Source organism: Camelina sativa, chromosome 7, assembly GCF_000633955.1.
Source record: "Camelina sativa cultivar DH55 chromosome 7, Cs, whole genome shotgun sequence".
NCBI classification, from domain to species: domain Eukaryota; kingdom Viridiplantae; phylum Streptophyta; class Magnoliopsida; order Brassicales; family Brassicaceae; genus Camelina; species Camelina sativa.
In genome coordinates, this window is record NC_025691.1 from 20646693 (window position 1) to 20666222 (window position 19530).

Below are 19530 nucleotides of genomic sequence, written 5' to 3' on the forward strand. Positions count from 1 at the left end.
TATGTTATTTTTTAATGCATGGGGAGTGACGTCATCGCTTGTGTCACTTTTTGTCGTGTGTGTTGCTATTTTCTGTTTTGTCACCAAAAAAAAAAAAAAAGTCTGTTAAAAAAGTTAGAACTTGTAAGTGCTGGTTGAAGTAGGCTCCTTTACCATCTTTAAAAACAGGGGGAAGAAGAAATTAGGAGAATCTATAAGGTTATGTGATTAGTTCGATAGGATCAAAACTTACGGTTGTGTGGTTTGTAAACATTTGGGGTAGTCTCCAATTAGTTCCGACTCTAATTTCAGTTCTTTGGATTAGTTTTTATTAGATGATTCATAAGATGCTTGAGATAGTGTATAAAGAGAAATCCATTAGCCATGTTGGCCGATTCGAACCCGTATTCCAAATAGTCAGTGCAATGTAGTGGATGCATTGTAACCATTTTGCCATTTTAAGTATTATGGTTAATACTACAACCTCAAATATTTATATATTACTAGATGTAACTGCCTCCACAATCTAATATGGATTTGCCCCTGTTGTTGATATCAGTTCTATTTTTTTTTTTTTAGAATTTTAGATATGAGAGATTTTACTTATTTTGTAGAGACTTAATTGCATTTTTTATTATTTCACACTTATGAACTCTAGATACTAAAATATAGTTCTACATATTAAAAAATACAAAATAAGAAAAAACATTTTCACCAAAAAACGTGTTTGTCATATCTTTTCTTCACCTTTAATATCAAAGTCGAAGAGATTTGAATTCAGATTTGTTTGGAATTCGATTTGAATTCGAGTATTTTGTCAAGCTTAAGATGTAAATAACAAAATCAAACCTAAATCTGAAGTATATTTCGGATATGGGATAAAACCTGAATCCGAACCGAATCTGATGGATGTTTATCCGAAATCCGATCTAAATACTAGAAATATCTGAGTGAATCTAGAACTTTTTGACCAAAATACCTGACTTGAACCCGAACTTGTATATAAACGCCGAGGTCTAAGCCCATGTAAATAGAGATTTTAGCAAATAAAAATTCATATAAATTTAAGGCTCCTCTTTCCTTTTTTTATGAAATCAATTTATAGTTATTGTATTTTTGGTGACAATCTATAAATTAAGCTTTTTTCTTTCTTTACTTTTTACTTGCAAAATAAAGTTCTAATGTTTCATTTCATGTCTTATTTTGCTATTTTAATGAGCTTTTTAAGTGCATAAATCGTCTTGCTTTGGATTTTTCACAGCTCTTTCGATACGTTTTTGGTAGTTATTGGAGGAGTAAACAAAAGCAACGTAAGGGATAATGGGCGTAAAACTCTTGTCTGCCGTATTGTGAAGGTCGTCTCTAAATCAAAGCAACTTCAATATATCATTCTCTTCTTTTTATTCTTTCTCCACCACTTTCCAACGACGTCCATCTTCATCACCCCTTGATTCAACTAAATTTGCCGCACATTCTGAATTTGTTATATTTTCTGATAATGACATCTTCATGTCTATCAAACCACAATCATCGCTTTTTGAAAATTGCGTTTTTTGTTTTAATTCTTCTTTAGTAATATACATTCAGTTATTAAGAAACACGGAGTATAGATTGTGCATGCATATAAATTGTTTATATGTTCGTTTAATTTCTAAAAGAGCTTTGAAAATAATAGTTTATAATATTGTTTTTTTATTTTTATCTGATATTTTGTGTATACATGTGGCTCTGTAAAAAAAAAAGTACGTATATAAGTCTAAACGTCGTTGGATTTATATTTTCATACAACATTGGTTAAATCTATCAAATTACGAAACCTAATCCCAAGTCTGTGACTAATAATTCAACGCAAGATATCGATTTGTCTGACGGCTCTTAAATCTTAATATTATAAATAAATAAAAAAGCAAGTACACACGATTTGTGAAATTATTGGTAGCAGGATAATTGAGAGAAATTTGTCGGCGAATTTTTATAATAGAATTAGAAACTGGTGGGTTCCGTTCCGTAATGGTCGACGTCTAGAAGCAAAGCGACCAGCTCGTGACTATCAAAGTCAGCGTCAACTCCAAATATTCAAGCAATGCTTATCGCATTAATGTATCATTGCATCCTTGTCTTATTGCAAAAGAACATAATCTTATCTATGTCAAAGTCATGTCATTCTTGGAAAATTATACTCTTAACCTTTTGAATACAAGCTAAACTATGTATTGAAATGACAGTGATATTGCCTTGTATTGATGAAATGATGCATTCCGCTCGAGACTCGAGTCTACGTTTGAGCGACTTTCTAAGATATTTCCTTCGGCTAAACGAAAACGAATAATCACGAGCTTGTTCTACACGTCTGTCTTAAGTGTCAAAATATCGGAATTTGTTGGCAACTATAAAAATATCTAGCTTTGACTTTATGTTTAGGTGTGTGAACACTGGCCACTACTGGCGCCGCCGTCGCCATATCCATAACTACGGCAATAACTTTTTGACATAAATTTATACAACTGTGATGAAACAATAATTAATCCTTTTTTCGTCATGAGAGTAATTTGTCAAATTACAACAATAAATAATAATGCTAGCATCAATTACCCTACACTTGTTAAGATTTTTCAAAACGAGACTCAGTTTCATAGTCATAAGATATAAGTATATAACTAAAACTAAGTAACGAATTAAGATTACTTAACCTTACTTTTACTTTTTGTTTAAGGGACAAATAGAACAAAACATCATTTGTCCACCCCACAAAACATCATCAGTCTGCAATAGATTTCTTAAATGGCCCTTAATTAGCAAAAAAAGGCCCATATCAGTATGAATTGGGAATCAAACACAAGGCCATTTTGTAAGTTGATTCATCGGCCATGGCAGGGCCATTTCGAAGCATAGTCAGAAGACAAAAAAATATAAATAGAAAACAATCCATTATTGGAAGTTCAGAACTAATTAACCAAGGAACTAAATTTGATCTGTCTCTCTAATTCACCGGTGACAAAATATTTCAACTCTTTCCCTCACAAATACTTACTAAAATTACCCATTTTCTTTTTCTTTTAGCATATTGCATTTATATATAAATAACCAACCCCCTCTCTTCGTTCAAATAATCAACAATCGGTGTTCAAACACCACTAAAAATATATATAAATGACTAAATATCTCCACCTTGCGACCGCGGTGGTCCTCCTCCTCCTGATCGCGAGCCAAAGCGGCGTAGCAATGGCTCGGCGGGTTAGACGAGGCGGGGGCGATCCATGCTCCGGGTAATAATCACGCCGCTATGTGAAACACCTTGTTCACAACATGATGAGTAATCATAGTCTAATGCCGAATCGTAGTAGTATATACTATATAGTATATAAATGTTCCATATCTCATACTCATAGAGTCTAATGTCGAATCGTACAGTATAAAATAGAAATATTCGACTATATAATGAGATCTTAGCTAACTGAGAAAAGAAAAAGGAAGGAAATGTAACCTCGTGGAAGAGAAAAGCTGAGCATGGGACGGCTTTAGACAGCATCATTGCTCGTACATCAAATTGTTGTATCCTACTTTTGCTTCAATATTCCTCTTTTTCATCACTTTTTTCACATTCTCTCCCTGTCTTCTTTTGGTTAAAAAGAAAGTAGGCTATTATAGAACAGATTAAATGACATATACAATTTTTTTCATTATTTGTATTCCTTCACACAGAAATAGAAATGTAAATGTTGTAGTGGAATTTATGATGAGGAAATTGGCCTTATTGAATTATGCCTAGTTTTCTGGAGTATGAGAACGACAATATCATGTTATAAAACACTTTATTTTGATCAGGGAATTTTTGAATATGCATTGGTTATTGGAATTAGAATATCCACAGTTAATTATTACTCCTTTTGTTCCTAATTAATCTAAGTTTGAGTTTCAAAATATCAAATATGTATGATAAGTTAGTAACTCTTTTTTTTTTTGTGTGATAAGTTAGTAACTCAATTTGATTCGGTTAAGAATCTGAATTCTTCCACGTTTTAGCACACATGACTGATCTTTACAGTAAATGGAATTTCTAAACAGTTTGTTTCTCTCTAACCTTCTTGTCATAGCTTAAACCTTACCTACGTATTCATTTACATAGGTTGTGCCAAACATTACGTCAAAAACTGGTAAGCATAAAAGCTAATGTGAACAGATAATTTTGTAGTCTCGGATTATTATTAGTGGTCTACTAATGCAAATATGTAGTGATTCATTTTTTTCAATTAGTGGTCGCAATAATTTTCTTCCTCATGAGTCATGATTCAGAGATTCACATATAATATAAAATACTGCTCCTATGAGCCACCGAAGCTAATGCCCTCTTGATGCCATTCTTTTCGTTTACAAGAATCAAATTCTCCCACTTTATAGAAGACCTTTACTTATACATTCCCTTCAATATTTGACTTAACTTCTTTACTTTTTAATATTGACTTACCATTTCTCAGTTCGACCGATCATGCCGTGTGTGCATGCATTCATGTATAACCAAGATAGAATCGTTCTAGGCCACATGATCTGGTATATATGGATCAGATTCTTCATACTTTCTATGCTGCAAGTACGTCTGTATGCGTCTTTACATACGTATTCATGTATACATGCACGCATGCGTATGGCCCCAACCATTAAACCCTTTGGGATCCATATATATATACATGTAATTTCCATCTGCCAAAAAGCATGTTGTTTGATCAGGGTTATAGTAGGATAAATATGCGGAAAACTTTATATCCTTTACTTCTTTGGGTTAAAAATTTTATGCAAGTTGGAATTAACCGCATCATCCAAAATAGGATGAGTTTAGAGCCATAGGATTTTTTTATTTTTAAAAGATGTGAAAAACTTTATATACTTTACTACTTTTGGTTAAAAACTTTAAGCGAGTTGGTCCTAACCACATCTGCCAAAATAAATGAGGTTAATTAGTTGTATTGTTAAGATCATGCTGTGCCAAAGTACTCAAGTCATAATTTTTTTTGCCACTCAATCATAAGTTCTATGTGGTCAACTCTGCTACTGTATTGTGTATAATTAATCAAAATCCAAAACAGTATGGTGTAAGACTAAAAATCTCACAAGAGACAAAAATTTCTATAGTGCCATAGTGATTTTTGAAAGAAATGAAAAAAAAATGGAAGGGGAAAAGCTAGAGGAATGCGATAACTCGTTAAGAAGAAATAGACTAACAAACGATCATCAATGTGTATGTGTCCCTACGAGGACCGCACCCACTTAATTCCGCAACTTCAATACCTATTGACCCTCTTTTCTTATAAATGACCCACTTATAATTATTAGTATCTTATATGGTTCGTATATTGTAGTTGCAAGGTTGTGAAAATGTTGTTATAGTATACTTATTATATACGAAGAAACAAATAATGTCACTGAAATCATAATGCATGCTTGGTTAAATCACTCCTCCGTTTTGAGAGACAATATGATTATACTTCAAAAAAGATTGACACTCTCGAGCCTCGACAATTATATTTCACAACTCGTACTATGCTATTGTAATAATGTTTTTTTTTTCCCTCAAATAAACCTGCTTTGATTTCCGCAAATTCATATATATCACCGGCTGCTCTTCAACCTAACAACAATAATATACATTATATACTACTACTAGTTTGCTAAATATTCTTTTTCCAGCTGGGTGATTATATATAGGGAGAAAAACGTGCCCATTCATGCAGAGGATCTATATTGACCTAAATTAACAGGTTAATTACTAAATTAATTCATAAAATACGAGGGTCAGAGTTATTTTTTGCCTAAAATACTCTTTTTTGCTTTGTTAGAAAAAAAAATAAAGTCAAATTTACTCTCCCAAAATTTTTTTAAGAAAATCAAAATATTTTCAAAAGTCAAGTTAATTAATAAAGTAACTCATAAAATATGAGGCTTAGATGAGTTATTTTTTGCCTAAAATACTCTTTTTTGGTTTGTTAGAAAAAAAAATAAAGTCAAATTTACTCTCCCAAATTTTTTTTAAGAAAATCAAAATATTTTCAAAAGTCTATTGGACTAGTTGTGACAGATTTATTTGTGTATGACATATTTATTTTTGCACAACCGATTTACTTTTGTATGACAGATTTTTTAATTATAGTTATGACAGATTTATAATTGATGACAGATTTATTTTTTACGACAGACTTATTTATAAAGACACCACAGACTTTCACAATATATGACATATTTGATATAATATCTGGCAGATTTATTTTTCACAGTTACTTCAAATTTATTTTATTGATTAAAAATCTGTCGTAACATGACATATTTTTTTACAGAGAAATAATTACTAAGTTGACCTCTAGTGATAACAAATTTTTTTAAAGTTACAACAAATTTTTTAATTTAACCAAAAATATGTCGTTTGATAACAAATTCATATTGTTTTTAAAAAAAATTGCTAAAATGACCTATGTGAACACCATATGTTATGGCAGATTTGTTTACGTTATGACAATATTTTTGTTTGCTTCCAGAAATCTGGTGTTTAATAACAGATTTATTAAATGTAAAATGTAAATATAGTAACAACAGATTTGTTTTAAGTTATATTTTTTTTCAGTCATATTGTTATTAATTATATTTTTTATAAATCATATTATGAATCATATTTTTAAACTCATATATTTAAAGCATATTTTATACATTTAATTTTCCTAAATCATATTAAAAAGTTTAGCATCATATTTTAAAATCATATTTTTATATATTATATTATTTTTTCATAAATCTTTTTTAATATTTTTTATATACATTATTTTTTAGTTATAATTTCATATATTATATTTTTTATAAAACTTTTATAAACTATATAATCATAAACCTCATATTTTTAAATCATATATTTTTAATAATGATATTTTAATACATTATATTTTAAATTATATTTTATTTTTGAAATTATATTAAAAATAAACATCATATTTTTTAATTATTTTATATTTTTCACTAATCTTATTTTTAAATCAAAATGTTAAATACTAGTATAATTTTTTATTTTTCGTTTTTCACAAAAAAAAAGATTAAAAAAAAGTTTCTAGGTTTTTTGTCTTTTTACGTAAAAATTGTGTCATTCTAGTTATTGAATAAAATGAAGTGTTGATATTGCAATTAATTGCTAAATTTGTGTCAAACTGGTATATTTTCACTTATATATAAGCATATTTTGGATCTCTAATTAAAGAGATTGCGTACCGTAAACTCAAGACTTACATAATTAAAAGAAAACTCACCATATTTGTTTGTTAGAAATTGCAAGAGATTCCATATTAAAACATTTCACTGTTCTACAAGCAACATTGTGTAATACATAAATATTATTAGCTAGTAATTTCTTGGATGTAACATGGAACATAAATTTAACTTGTACAGTACTCTACATTAACTGTGAAAGAACAAAAAAAAAAGGGCTTGGAAAGAGAGAGTTAGCTGTAGCACCAGAAAGCAAAGAGCTTTGAAGAAACTCAAATTCAAAGGTACTCAATTTCATCTGACTAGCTCTGACCCCCTTTGTTTAAACCAAAGAATGATCACCACCAAATCCAAATCTCCCGATAAATTACCCTTCTCTTATGTTCCTCTCTCTCTCTCTCTCTTCTTCTATCATTTACTACTTCTTAAACTTTTCTAGAAATCTGCAAAACCCTTAATTTGAATTCATCATCACTTAACCCTGTATTTATATCACCCACATGCCCAAAACTTTCGTAACACACAACCCTAATAAATTTTTGATGGGTTGATTCATTCTTTATTGTTTTTCTTGATCTTCTGAGTTTTCCTTAGAGAAAGTGATTATGATTTTAATGTGTTTGTTGGGAGATGTGTCAGTAACATCAAGAAGACGAACAACAATTCAAAACCGTATTAAATGTTGTCTTTTTGATCACTCAAGAAGAAAACAACAAGACAGCAGATGTTTCCATCATTCTTCTTCACACCAAGCTTCGTTCAAGTCTGATACGATGTTCTTCTCCTCTAACGTTCTCAGATTGATTCTTTTACTCTGTCTCGTCTCTTCTTCTTTCTACTTATCCACCGCTTCTTCCTCCAATTCCACTGCCGCCGAACAAACTCTCCGGCCTCAAGAAGAGCTTCAGAAGCTGAAATTGATTAGAGAAGAGCTCCAAAAGATCAATAAGCCCGCCGTTAAAACCATTCAGGCAATTTCTCTTAGTCTGTTTTTTGCTCTGTTTTTACTCTGTTTTTGTTGAAAAACCGACATGCAAGTTTTGTTACTCTTTTCTTAACTCTATTTCTTCTCTCTATGTCTTATGTTTGCAGAGCTCAGATGGTGATACAATTGATTGTGTTTCGACTCATCAGCAACCAGCTTTTGATCATCCTCTCTTACAAGGACAGAAACCAATGGTAAATTTTACTTTCCATCTTCCTTCTCCATTTTCTTTTCTTCTTCCGCAAGTTTTCTTATCACAGACTTCAAAATTTCCTTTTTTGTGTTAGGATCCGCCTGAGATCCCAAAAGGGTATAGCAAAGAAGATGAATCGTATGAAGATTCATCACAGCTGTGGAGTTTAACCGGGGAGTCTTGTCCGGAAGGTACGATTCCGATAAGAAGAACAACGGAACAAGACATGTTAAGAGCAAGTTCTGTTCGGAGATTCGGTCGGAAAATTAGGCGTGTGAGGAGAGATTCCACTAGCAACGGACACGAAGTAAGTACACCATTTTAATACTAATTAATCCCAAAAAAAAGTCAAGAGGTTTCTTACTTTTTTGTAAAGAAAAAGATTTAGAATGATACCAAAAATCAGCTTTTTCGTAATTCTCTGCAAGACCATAACCAAGATAACACTTACTAGTTGTATGCAAAGAAGTGAAGCGTGACATATCAAAGATTATTCTCTGTTCACAACTTCACATCGTGAAAAAAAAAAGATTATTCTCTGTTACTTTTCTCTTTTTCTGTGTTGATACTCCAAATTTAACGTTTGAGAATTTATTTGATTGATAAAAAAAATGAAATATTTTTGTAGCATGCGGTGGGATATGTATCCGGGAGACAATACTACGGAGCAAAAGCGAGTATAAACGTGTGGTCACCACGTGTGACTAGCCAATACGAATTTAGTCTTTCTCAGATTTGGGTTATTGCTGGTTCGTTCACACACGATCTTAATACCATTGAAGCCGGTTGGCAAATTAGCCCGGAGTTGTACGGCGACACTTACCCAAGATTCTTCACTTATTGGACGGTAAATGTTTCCTCCAACTTTGATATACCCTTACTTACTTTATATTTGTAGGCAAAAGTAATTAATTTTTATTGAATTAACATTCTGTTAACAATGGCATTACTGATAGTGATTTTCAGTCCGATGCATACCGAACAACGGGTTGCTACAATTTGTTGTGTTCCGGTTTTGTTCAAACCAACCGCCGAATCGCGATTGGAGCTGCCATTTCTCCTAGATCTTCGTATAGAGGCAGACAATTCGATATAAGCTTATTAATTTGGAAGGTAATTTTTCTTCATCTCTACATATACACATTTATGCATTTTATCAGTTAGAAATATACTAACAATATTTATTGCATACTTAATTATTAAGTATTTCTAGTATATTGTTCTTCGATCTTTCATTCATCCACACTTCTATACCATGTTACCAGTATTAATTAACAGTTAGAAGAGTTCCACATGGTTCACATCAATGTTATGTTGGGTCAACTCAGCTCTTACTTTAGAAGATGTGTCTCCACAATGTCTTGAATAATTTGAATATGTATTTTGAGTCATAGTAATAAAAGCAATAATAATGTATGCTTGTATAATCTTACGTATAGGATCCCAAGCACGGTCACTGGTGGCTACAGTTCGGGTCGGGTGCGTTAGTCGGATATTGGCCAGCGTTTCTATTCACGCATCTACAGCAACATGGGAGCATGGTCCAATTCGGTGGCGAGATTGTGAACAACCGACCCGGTGGTTCACACACTTCAACACAAATGGGCAGTGGCCATTTCGCCGGTGAAGGTTTTGGTAAAGCATCTTATTTCCGGAATCTCCAAATCGTTGACTGGGACAATACTCTTATCCCCGCTTCGAATCTAAAGATGCTCGCAGATCATCCCAATTGTTATGATATTAGAGGTGGGACGAATCGTGTGTGGGGTAACTATTTTTATTATGGAGGTCCAGGTAAAAACCCTAGATGTCCATGAAGAATCAAGAAAAAAAATAGGTTTATTGATTATTATTCTTACATGTAGTGTGCAAATGAATTTTGGGGCTTGAGGGAGATTAGGAATTTTTACATTGCCGCTAGGTGTTTTGCAAATATCATGTAGATGAGTTTTTTTTTACCATAACAATATCACCACCACGAGCTAGCGAACAAATTCTTGTTTGTTTTTTTTTGGTTTGTTAAAAATGATAAGTATAAAATTTGGTAGTGTTATACTTTTCTTTATTGTTGTTTGAAATGTGTGATTTTGGAATTACCGATTTTGTAATGTTTAAATTGATTGATTAGTGTTACCAAATACCAATGTCAGTGTGACTACATTGAGACTCAAGTGTTGATATGTTATATACTTATATGTCGTGTGTATATATATATATATATATATATATATATATATATATATATANATGAAGTTTCACTTTCAATATAGAGTTTAAATGCAGAATTAAAACTGTCAGATTTCGTCATTCGTGGACCAAAATATATAGTTCTATACTTCTATGGAAAATATCATAATTGGTTGTAGCAGAGACCTCATAATCAATTGGGGATGGCTGTAAATTTCTGACGATTAGATTTGAACATTCATCACAACTGTCCATTTATTGAATTAATGTGTGAAGATGAATTAAGCAAAAAACAAAATTTAGAGGTGGTGATGTATTTACATGATGGGACCATAAAATTAAAATGCCGATTTAATGGTCTTCATTAATCGCCCCACGTGCTTTCTTTTATTACAACATATTTCACAAAATAACATTTAGTTCTAAAACATTTTTCTATTCCTTCCAAATGTGTTTCTTAATTTTTAATTTTCTTATACTACTACTTTGATTGTAACAGACTAACCAGTTGGTGCAATTCTCAGTTCCAGTTGTTTTAACCACTTTCGTAAGGCAACATCTTTTTCTTTAATTTGTATATATAAAGTAGTATTTGCACTCAGATGCTATTTAAAGCAATCTCATGTATATATAAATTTATGGTTTGGATTATATATTATAAATTAAATTTAAATATTAACTTGAAAATAGTATGAATAAGCAGTAGTAACAAAACTAACTGAAACCCAAAACTAAGTGTTAATCACAGATAAACTACCCAACATAGTATAATTTATAATCAAGAACATGGGCCTAGGCCCAATAATTGTAGGAGAAAACACGAGAGACTAGTCAAATATACGGCCCTGGCCCTTTTTTGGGAGAAACACTGATTTTATGCAAGTGGTAAATTAGTTTAACGTAAATCCCATATTTTTACAAAATGCACACAGAGTGTAAACTAAACCAATGGTGGAAACAGCTCTTACTTAAAACATATGATAGTCCGCGCAGATAAAGTTTTTAATTAGGTTTAGTTTTCCTTGTTACGCCTGTCTTGTTCATCTTTGATAATGACATATAGGTGGTTGTTTAAGGCACGAACTAACATAGACTGTAAAAACATTTAATCGATGGGTCGGAAGAACCAATCCGAATGAAATAGAGTGCGAATACATATGATTTGGGTTTCTTTTGTTAATTAATATTGATAAAACAAAACGACGACAAGCAACAAGAACAACGGCGAGCGAAGTGGGAGCGTGAAGCATGCAAACCGACTCATCATGTTCTTTGTCCTTTTACTCTGACCGTTTCAACTACGTAGGCTCGCCATTTGGCAAACACTCTCGATTAATATATTTATGACAAAATTAGAATATTTTTTAAGAAATGATTAAAGGATGACTTGATTAGAAGAAAGACGAAACTGCGAAATTATCATAGAATCGACAATTTTAAAGTCAACCTAATTAAATACCACTAGTAGCCAACTTTTTTCCCCTTCCTTCAATTATAGGTAAGACAAAATTATCGTATCGAACCTTTCCACGTGATATCACGACCCTTCGAAAAACATACCTTAAACAGTTAAACTCGCAAGACTTTTAAAAAAAAGACGAAATTTTAGTGTAATATGCACACTTTTTAAATATGTTTAATTCGTGTAATAATGGTGTTATCATTAAGATAGTAATCTCGTCAATAAAGCATGGACAAAGTCTTATGCAATTCATAAAACGTTTCATCATGACTATGTATCAACAGTTAATTCCCATAATGAAATGAAGTTTAGAAAAAAAAAAAAAATTGATATAACCTCTCTTTTTTGTCAACCATTGATTGACAAAAGCCTTTTAGATAGTTTTTTTTCTATAGAGTAATAAAGATATAGGGCGCATCACTTTTAGACGCAATTTCTACAAATGTATTAGCTAGAATATAGTTTCTTATAAGATGATCAAAAGTATTAAATTCTATATTGTGTACGTACATTACTTTAGTTTAGTAGTAACTTTTCAATATTTTCTTGCTATTGGTGGTTAAGTTTTATATATATATATATCAAGACATTGTGTTGTTTTTATAGATACGCATTGTTTTATGAAAATCAAAACTCAACCACGACAATTCTGATTTGTTTGAGGAGATTTAAAATTAAAGTGGGATATATAAAAATTATCATTGGATGCATAGTCATCATCATTGTGCGGGACTCTTTGTGCATAATATATCTATACTTGGTCCCATGTACTAGAATGAATATTGATCATGTATCAAATCACTTGAATCGTCGTTTACCCAAAAGAAAATTTGACCTAGAAGATTTGATTTAGTTTGTCATTCGGGAAGTCGATATATCACGTCCACCTGCTTTTGTTTCTTGGAAACTAAAGATTCTGATGATATTTACTATCTTTCAAAATATCTAATGTCGACGGATGATAATTATTTGAGGGTGTGAATCACTATGAATGAATGAGATAGTGATCAAAATAGGTCCATATAAGGATATGTGATGATGAAGTCCTATGGGAAATGGAGAATTAAATATTTAAATTTGAATGGCTTGTGACTTCATCATTACCCTCAGTCTCTCCCTACGTACGCTTTCCAACTTGGTGGTCTCAATACCATTTCTATTAAAATTAAAAGAAAAATCCACTACGTTGTTAATTGGTAAATGGTAGTGTGTTACTGTTTTTGATGACTGATGATCTGACGAAATTGTAAAAAGTTCATTATGCTTTGAGAGGACTGCATCAAACTCAAAGTTGGTTTGCAAGAAGCCAAAACAATGTAAAATGTGGTTTGAACTCTGAAGGCATTAACTACTCTCGGATTTTTCTTCATTGATGTTTTCATTCAATGCATAGGAAAGAATAAGCCAACGAATCCAAAGAAAGAATCCTACAAGATTTACTCTCGCCCACTCACGCAATTAATGAAGCTGATTTTGAAAATGAAATTTCGGGGGAAAGTAACAATATTGGAAAATAATAATAATCATTTTTTTCACAACTGCAAAAAAGATATAGACTAAAATGAGTTAGATTTGTTAATTGTATAATTCTATGATGTGTATGGAGTATGTTTTAGTTTTTTCAAATAAAAGGACATCAACACCTTTCGAAAACTAGTATATGATTAAGATATGTCTGATTGGAATATTATAAGTTTTAGATTTTAAAAGCCATAAACTAGACCAAAACTACTTTCATTCAAGACCACAATATGATTAGCAAATACTATAAGCATTTTTATACGCTAAGGATGTTTTCTTTTATTTTTAGTTAGAAAAATACAAAAATTTGAAAATGTATTTTTTAATTTGTTTTTACTAATATCCATCAAAATAGATTAAATAAATCAATAAAAAGAAATATTCCAAAGAATAAGTATTTTTATTCTTTAAATATATTCGGGTACAAAAATTTATCTATGAAAAATAGCATTTGGGCAAAACTGTTAGTCAAACCATTTTAACAATGTAGTAAATAAAATGTGTATGTATAGTCATTTAGAGATTTAAAACATGTATTAGTAGTCATTTAGAGATTTACGAAGACGACAAACGAAAGATTTTTGTTTTTCGATAGTTAGGAATAGGTTACAGACATCTCAAATAGAATCTAGAATGTCAAATATCTAGAATTTCGGCGGACATCATCTAATTAGTTACAGATAAAAGATCAAAATGAAGTACACATAATTAATATGGCGGTGTAAAATTAACTCTCATATAGTTTGAAAATTTATTAAAACATGTATTTTAAGTCATTTAGGGATTTATGAAGACGGCAAAGGCAAGATCTATTTGGCAGATAGAAATGAATAGAATCTCAAATATCGATAATGTCAGCAGATATCATCTTAATTAGATACAAATAAAAAAACAAATTAAAGTTACATAATTAATATCTGAAGAGATACTAAAAGAATTTCTCATACCAAAAACAATATCTAAAAAATTTGTGCATTGAAGAAAAAGACATCTTATAATAAAAAGGATAGTATATGTTTAAGTCATGGTAATTATGTTAATTATGTGGTAATTCCTTACCCTTTTGTTATTCTTTGTTAGATTTGTTTACATTTTGAAATATTGTATGTCACTTATAGCTATCTAGGGGATGTTATCGGATTTTAATTTATAAAGAATTTTGAAGACTTCAACAAAATCATCAAAGTTGAATAAGTGAAAGATTTTTAATGATTGCTAGAGAATATTTTATAGTTTTGTTGATTAGTTTTCTAAAATCTTGTCAAGTAATCCAAACAGTCTCTGTATTTTTGTGATATTTTCCATGACTTTATTTGGTAAAAAAAGTGTGTACAATCATGAACAAAATGACATAATAATTGAATTCATTAACAATCCTAGATTTTTTGTTTTAATTGAATAATACAAAGCTTTTATTGACTTTACAAAAGTCTGAATCCAATAACCCAAGTTTGTTAAAATTTTAAATGAATTTTTACAAATCATTAACTAATAACACTAAACTTTAACATAGTTTAATAAAATCTTGATCTAATAACAACAGATTCTACATTACAATTAAAGTTTTTAAAATTCTATTAAAATTTCAAACCAATAACCTCCACTTATATTTTGTTTATTGTGGAGTAATTCTTTTCGGAAAAGTTTTACACTATTTCTTTTTTGTTGTTGCCAAAATAGCTAATACTATTATTGCCCTTTATAAGTAAAGATTTTATAAGTGTATTTTCTTGGCCAAAGATATAATTTTTTTTGCATTACCACTCTTGCCTTTTTTTTTTTTTTTTTTTTTTTTTTANNAATGGGGGAAAAGATATATAGTATTTTATTGATAAAAGAAGATTGTAAATATCGCTTTCCTTCTATAATACACTCAGACCTATACACTATTCTCTAATCATTAAAGACTGTTACAAACGAAGAAAAGAAAAAAGACCAACCAAACCAAGAAAGAAGAAGAAGAAGAAGAAGAAGAAGAAGATGGTGAAATTGGAGAACCCGAAGAAACCCGAAAACGTTTCGAATAAGAACATCCCTTTGTCCGATTTTGTCGTCAATTTGGATCAGTACGTTTTTTTTTCCTTCACAAAAAAAACCCCTTAACGACATTGCAAGATCATAGGCTCAAAACAAATCGAAATCTCCGAGTTTCACTCTTTTTATTTTTTTGTTTTCCTTTTTAGTGGTGATCCAACGGCTTACGAAGAATACTGGAGGAAGATGGGTGACAGGTGTACGGTGACGATACGTGGTTGTGATCTTATGAGTTACTTCAGCGATATGACCAACTTGTGTTGGTTCCTTGAACCAGAGCTTGAGGATGCGATCAAGAACTTGCACGGTGCTGTCGGTAACGCTGCGACTGAGGATAGGTACATCGTGGTCGGGACCGGTTCGACACAGCTTTGTCAAGCGGCTATCCACGCACTGTCTTCACTCGCTGGGACCAATCCTGTCAGCGTCGTCGCCGCCGCTCCTTTTTACTCCGTAAGTCCCCACCACTAAAAACTAAACTCATCCTCGTATCTTTTTCCTATTTTGTTTTAATTAATAATTAATCTCCGTTGACAATATAAATTAACTTTTTAAACACCTTTGGACGGTTTTTTTTTATGCAACTAACAAAACAAATATCAAGTGAATCTTGTTTTATAATATACAATACATATAGTGATNATATATATATTTTTTTTGTTTTCCTTTTTAGTGGTGATCCAACGGCTTACGAAGAATACTGGAGGAAGATGGGTGACAGGTGTACGGTGACGATACGTGGTTGTGATCTTATGAGTTACTTCAGCGATATGACCAACTTGTGTTGGTTCCTTGAACCAGAGCTTGAGGATGCGATCAAGAACTTGCACGGTGCTGTCGGTAACGCTGCGACTGAGGATAGGTACATCGTGGTCGGGACCGGTTCGACACAGCTTTGTCAAGCGGCTATCCACGCACTGTCTTCACTCGCTGGGACCAATCCTGTCAGCGTCGTCGCCGCCGCTCCTTTTTACTCCGTAAGTCCCCACCACTAAAAACTAAACTCATCCTCGTATCTTTTTCCTATTTTGTTTTAATTAATAATTAATCTCCGTTGACAATATAAATTAACTTTTTAAACACCTTTGGACGGTTTTTTTTTATGCAACTAACAAAACAAATATCAAGTGAATCTTGTTTTATAATATACAATACATATAGTGATTGATCTTGACTAGCTAATGAACCGTTTTTTTAGTTAGACAAACGAGAACTCTGATTAATTAATTTAATTTGAGTAGAATTTTGGATCAAGTCCAGATCTATATTATCCTTGCTCTCTTTTTTTGTTCTTAAATTAAATTTTCAAGTTTTCTTTCATTTTTAAAAAATATTTTCTTGGTGTTGCTTTTGATTCATCTTCTAAAACTGCCTAACTAAATGTAAACCCGACATAGAAGCAATTGATGTATTTCTCACTTATATGGGATGTCATACGTTACTTAAATGAAATACCCATTAAAAAAATGCTAAAGAAGAATCTTCCTCTTTGGTCTTACATGAATCTTTGAAAGAAGCTTCATTAGGTCTTTTTGTATGGTTAATATTATAGTTTGATCTAAAATCGTAAGTCTCTTTAAAAAAAATAAAGTGTAAAGATTTAGTGGGCGTCGTCTGTAAAAAGCAAGATTGGAGATCTAAAAGACACGGTGACAGACATGTTTCTCGAACACAACACAACACATCCACCAATTTTTTTTCTTTTTCTTTTTGGTTTAACGTTTTTTTTTACAAAAACCCTTTCTCTTCTTAGTTCTTACATATACACTCATACATGTGTTGTAGATTCATGTGCAAAGACATCAGTAACATGCTAATGTCCCCACTATTAATATTTTTTTCTTTTACCAAAAACCATTCTTCTCTTTTTTTAATAATTCATTCTTGAGAATGTAAAATCTTTTTATATTTTTGCACATAGACGTATGTGGAGGAGACGACATATGTTCGTTCCGGTATGTACAATTGGGAAGGAGACGCATGGAGTTTCGACAAAAAAGGTCCGTACATCGAGCTAGTAACGTCACCCAATAACCCTGACGGAACCATTAGAGAGACTGTGGTGAACCGTCCAGACGACGACGAAGCCAAGGTGATCCATGACTTTGCCTATTACTGGCCCCACTACACTCCCATCACTCGCCGTCAAGACCATGACATCATGCTCTTCACTTTCTCCAAGATCACAGGCCACGCGGGGTCCCGCATCGGGTTAGATATTTATTCAAAACTTGCTTACAAAACTATATATAAAAAAGCAATTTATTTACTTTTGTTGGATGATATAATGAAGGTGGGCATTGGTGAAAGACAAGGAGGTGGCTAAGAAGATGGTTGAGTATATAATAGTGAACTCGATTGGTGTGTCTAAGGAGTCACAGGTTCGAACGGCTAAGATCCTCAATGTTCTAAAGGAGACTTGTAAGAGTGAGTCGGAGTCTGACAATTTCTTCAAGTATGGTCGTGAGATGATGAAGGATCGGTGGGAGAAGCTACGTGAAGTGGTGAAAGAGAGCGATGCTTTCACTCTTCCCAAGTACCCTGAAGCATTTTGCAACTACTTTGGAAAATCACTCGAATCTTACCCTGGTAAATTACTACTACTACTACTATTTATTTCACTAAAAGACAAAATGTTTTGTAACGGTTGGATATAAATGAATACGACGTAACGGTCGATGTGTTTTTAAATATGTGTTACAGCGTTTGCGTGGTTGGGGACAAAGGAAGAGACGGATCTGGCAAGTGAATTGAGGAGACACAAGGTATTGTGCAGAGCAGGAGAACGTTGTGGATCTGACAAGAAGCATGTCCGTGTCAGCATGCTTAGTCGTGAAGATGATTTTAACGCCTTTCTCGAGAGACTTGCCAACATGAAAGCTCATTAAAAGCATTGACCTCTAGATCATCACAAGCGCTTATAACGCCTTACAATAATTAAGATGACTTTTCTAGTTTTTAGCTTTTACCCTAATGTTTATCTATAAATAAATATGTAGAACCAAAGAGGTAGAACTCTGAACTCCTCTCTCTATCTTTATGGCCTTTTAGTTTCTTTCTATATGTATGTGAAATATCAAGGTGAAACTGTTCTAGTTCTTAGACTTAACACGACCTGTTCCACGTACGAGAGAAGTTTTTTCTTTTTGGATAAATCTTGGATTTGTTTATAGACCCCTACTACTTATCTTAAAGCATTCATGGCTTGATGTCCAAATTAATATGGATATAATTCGTAACTAGTCCCCGTAGTAGGATCCATCACGCAGAGATTAAACATTGTCTAACTTCTATTTTGATAAATCAACTCATACATTTGTATGGCTTACATCGAAAGCATCAAGCATGACTAGTCCAAATACACTGGTGTGGTCCAAACTGAACTTAAAAGATTGTTTTCTTGCTGTTATTATATATTTCTTTTTAAAAAAATCAAAATTTGATGATATTATTATTAGTTCTATAAAATCAATAGAACTATACCAAGTTGTTTCTAATATCAAATATTATTGAAATATCTTTATAATTATCAAATAAGTTACAAAATCTATCAAATAAGTTATAATTATTGAAGCATATAAACTAATCAACAACAGAACTAAATAAACAGGTAAAAAAAAAAAAGCAAAACAGAAAACGTTAGTATAAAAGATTGACAAAACTAGAGATTATAAATTCAAATCAGATACATTATAGGCAACTCGGCAACTCCAATAGACCATGTGAGCATTAGTAGTTGACAATTCATTTTCTATATATAATTTTTGTTCCTTACCTTAATTCATTTATGGTTTAAACACTTGCACATAAAAATATCACAAACCAAAAAATGTGGCTCGTTTAATTTTTTTTGTAATCCTTGTACAAGTTTGATGTCGTAATTTCTTTTATATTTACTATCAGATTTAGAAGATTTTGAGTCAATGTAAA

General features: G+C 31.8%; 2 protein-coding genes across 4 annotated transcripts; both read left to right on the plus strand.

The window, feature by feature from the left end:
* LOC104701696 lies at nt 7410–10567 on the plus strand. 2 transcript variants are annotated; one of them, XM_010417436.2, is made up of 6 exons: nt 7413–8189; nt 8311–8397; nt 8491–8703; nt 9025–9243; nt 9363–9509; nt 9836–10567. In XM_010417436.2, exons 1-6 carry the CDS (start codon nt 7824–7826, stop codon nt 10211–10213), a joined length of 1410 nt encoding a protein of 469 aa, XP_010415738.1. In that variant the 5' UTR covers nt 7413–7823; the 3' UTR covers nt 10214–10567. The 2 variants fall into 2 exon arrangements, with proteins under 2 accessions (XP_019083279.1, XP_010415738.1); XM_019227734.1 differs by lacking the exon at nt 9836–10567 and having other exon boundaries at nt 7410–8189; nt 9353–9444.
* Nucleotides 15440–18709, plus strand: LOC104701697 (L-tryptophan--pyruvate aminotransferase 1). 2 transcript variants are annotated; one of them, XM_010417437.2, is made up of 5 exons: nt 15440–15632; nt 15750–16053; nt 17522–17811; nt 17894–18189; nt 18304–18709. In XM_010417437.2, the coding sequence occupies exons 1-5, from the start codon at nt 15547–15549 to the stop codon at nt 18486–18488; spliced, it is 1161 nt and encodes a 386-aa protein (XP_010415739.1). In that variant the 5' UTR covers nt 15440–15546; the 3' UTR covers nt 18489–18709. The 2 variants fall into 2 exon arrangements, with proteins under 2 accessions (XP_010415739.1, XP_010415740.1); XM_010417438.2 differs by lacking the exons at nt 15440–15632; nt 15750–16053 and adding an exon at nt 16249–16577.

Coding starts and splice junctions, on each gene's coding strand:
- LOC104701696 (XM_010417436.2), top strand. CDS start 7,824: ATGATTTTAATGTGTTTGTTGGGAGATGTGTCAGTAACATCAAGAAGA. Junction 8,190..8,310: donor CCGCCGTTAAAACCATTCAG/GCAATTTCTCTT, acceptor TTATGTTTGCAG/AGCTCAGATGGTGATACAAT. Junction 9,244..9,362: donor GATTCTTCACTTATTGGACG/GTAAATGTTTCC, acceptor AGTGATTTTCAG/TCCGATGCATACCGAACAAC.
- LOC104701697 (XM_010417437.2), top strand. CDS start 15,547: ATGGTGAAATTGGAGAACCCGAAGAAACCCGAAAACGTTTCGAATAAG. Junction 15,633..15,749: donor TTTGTCGTCAATTTGGATCA/GTACGTTTTTTT, acceptor TTTCCTTTTTAG/TGGTGATCCAACGGCTTACG. Junction 18,190..18,303: donor ATCACTCGAATCTTACCCTG/GTAAATTACTAC, acceptor TATGTGTTACAG/CGTTTGCGTGGTTGGGGACA.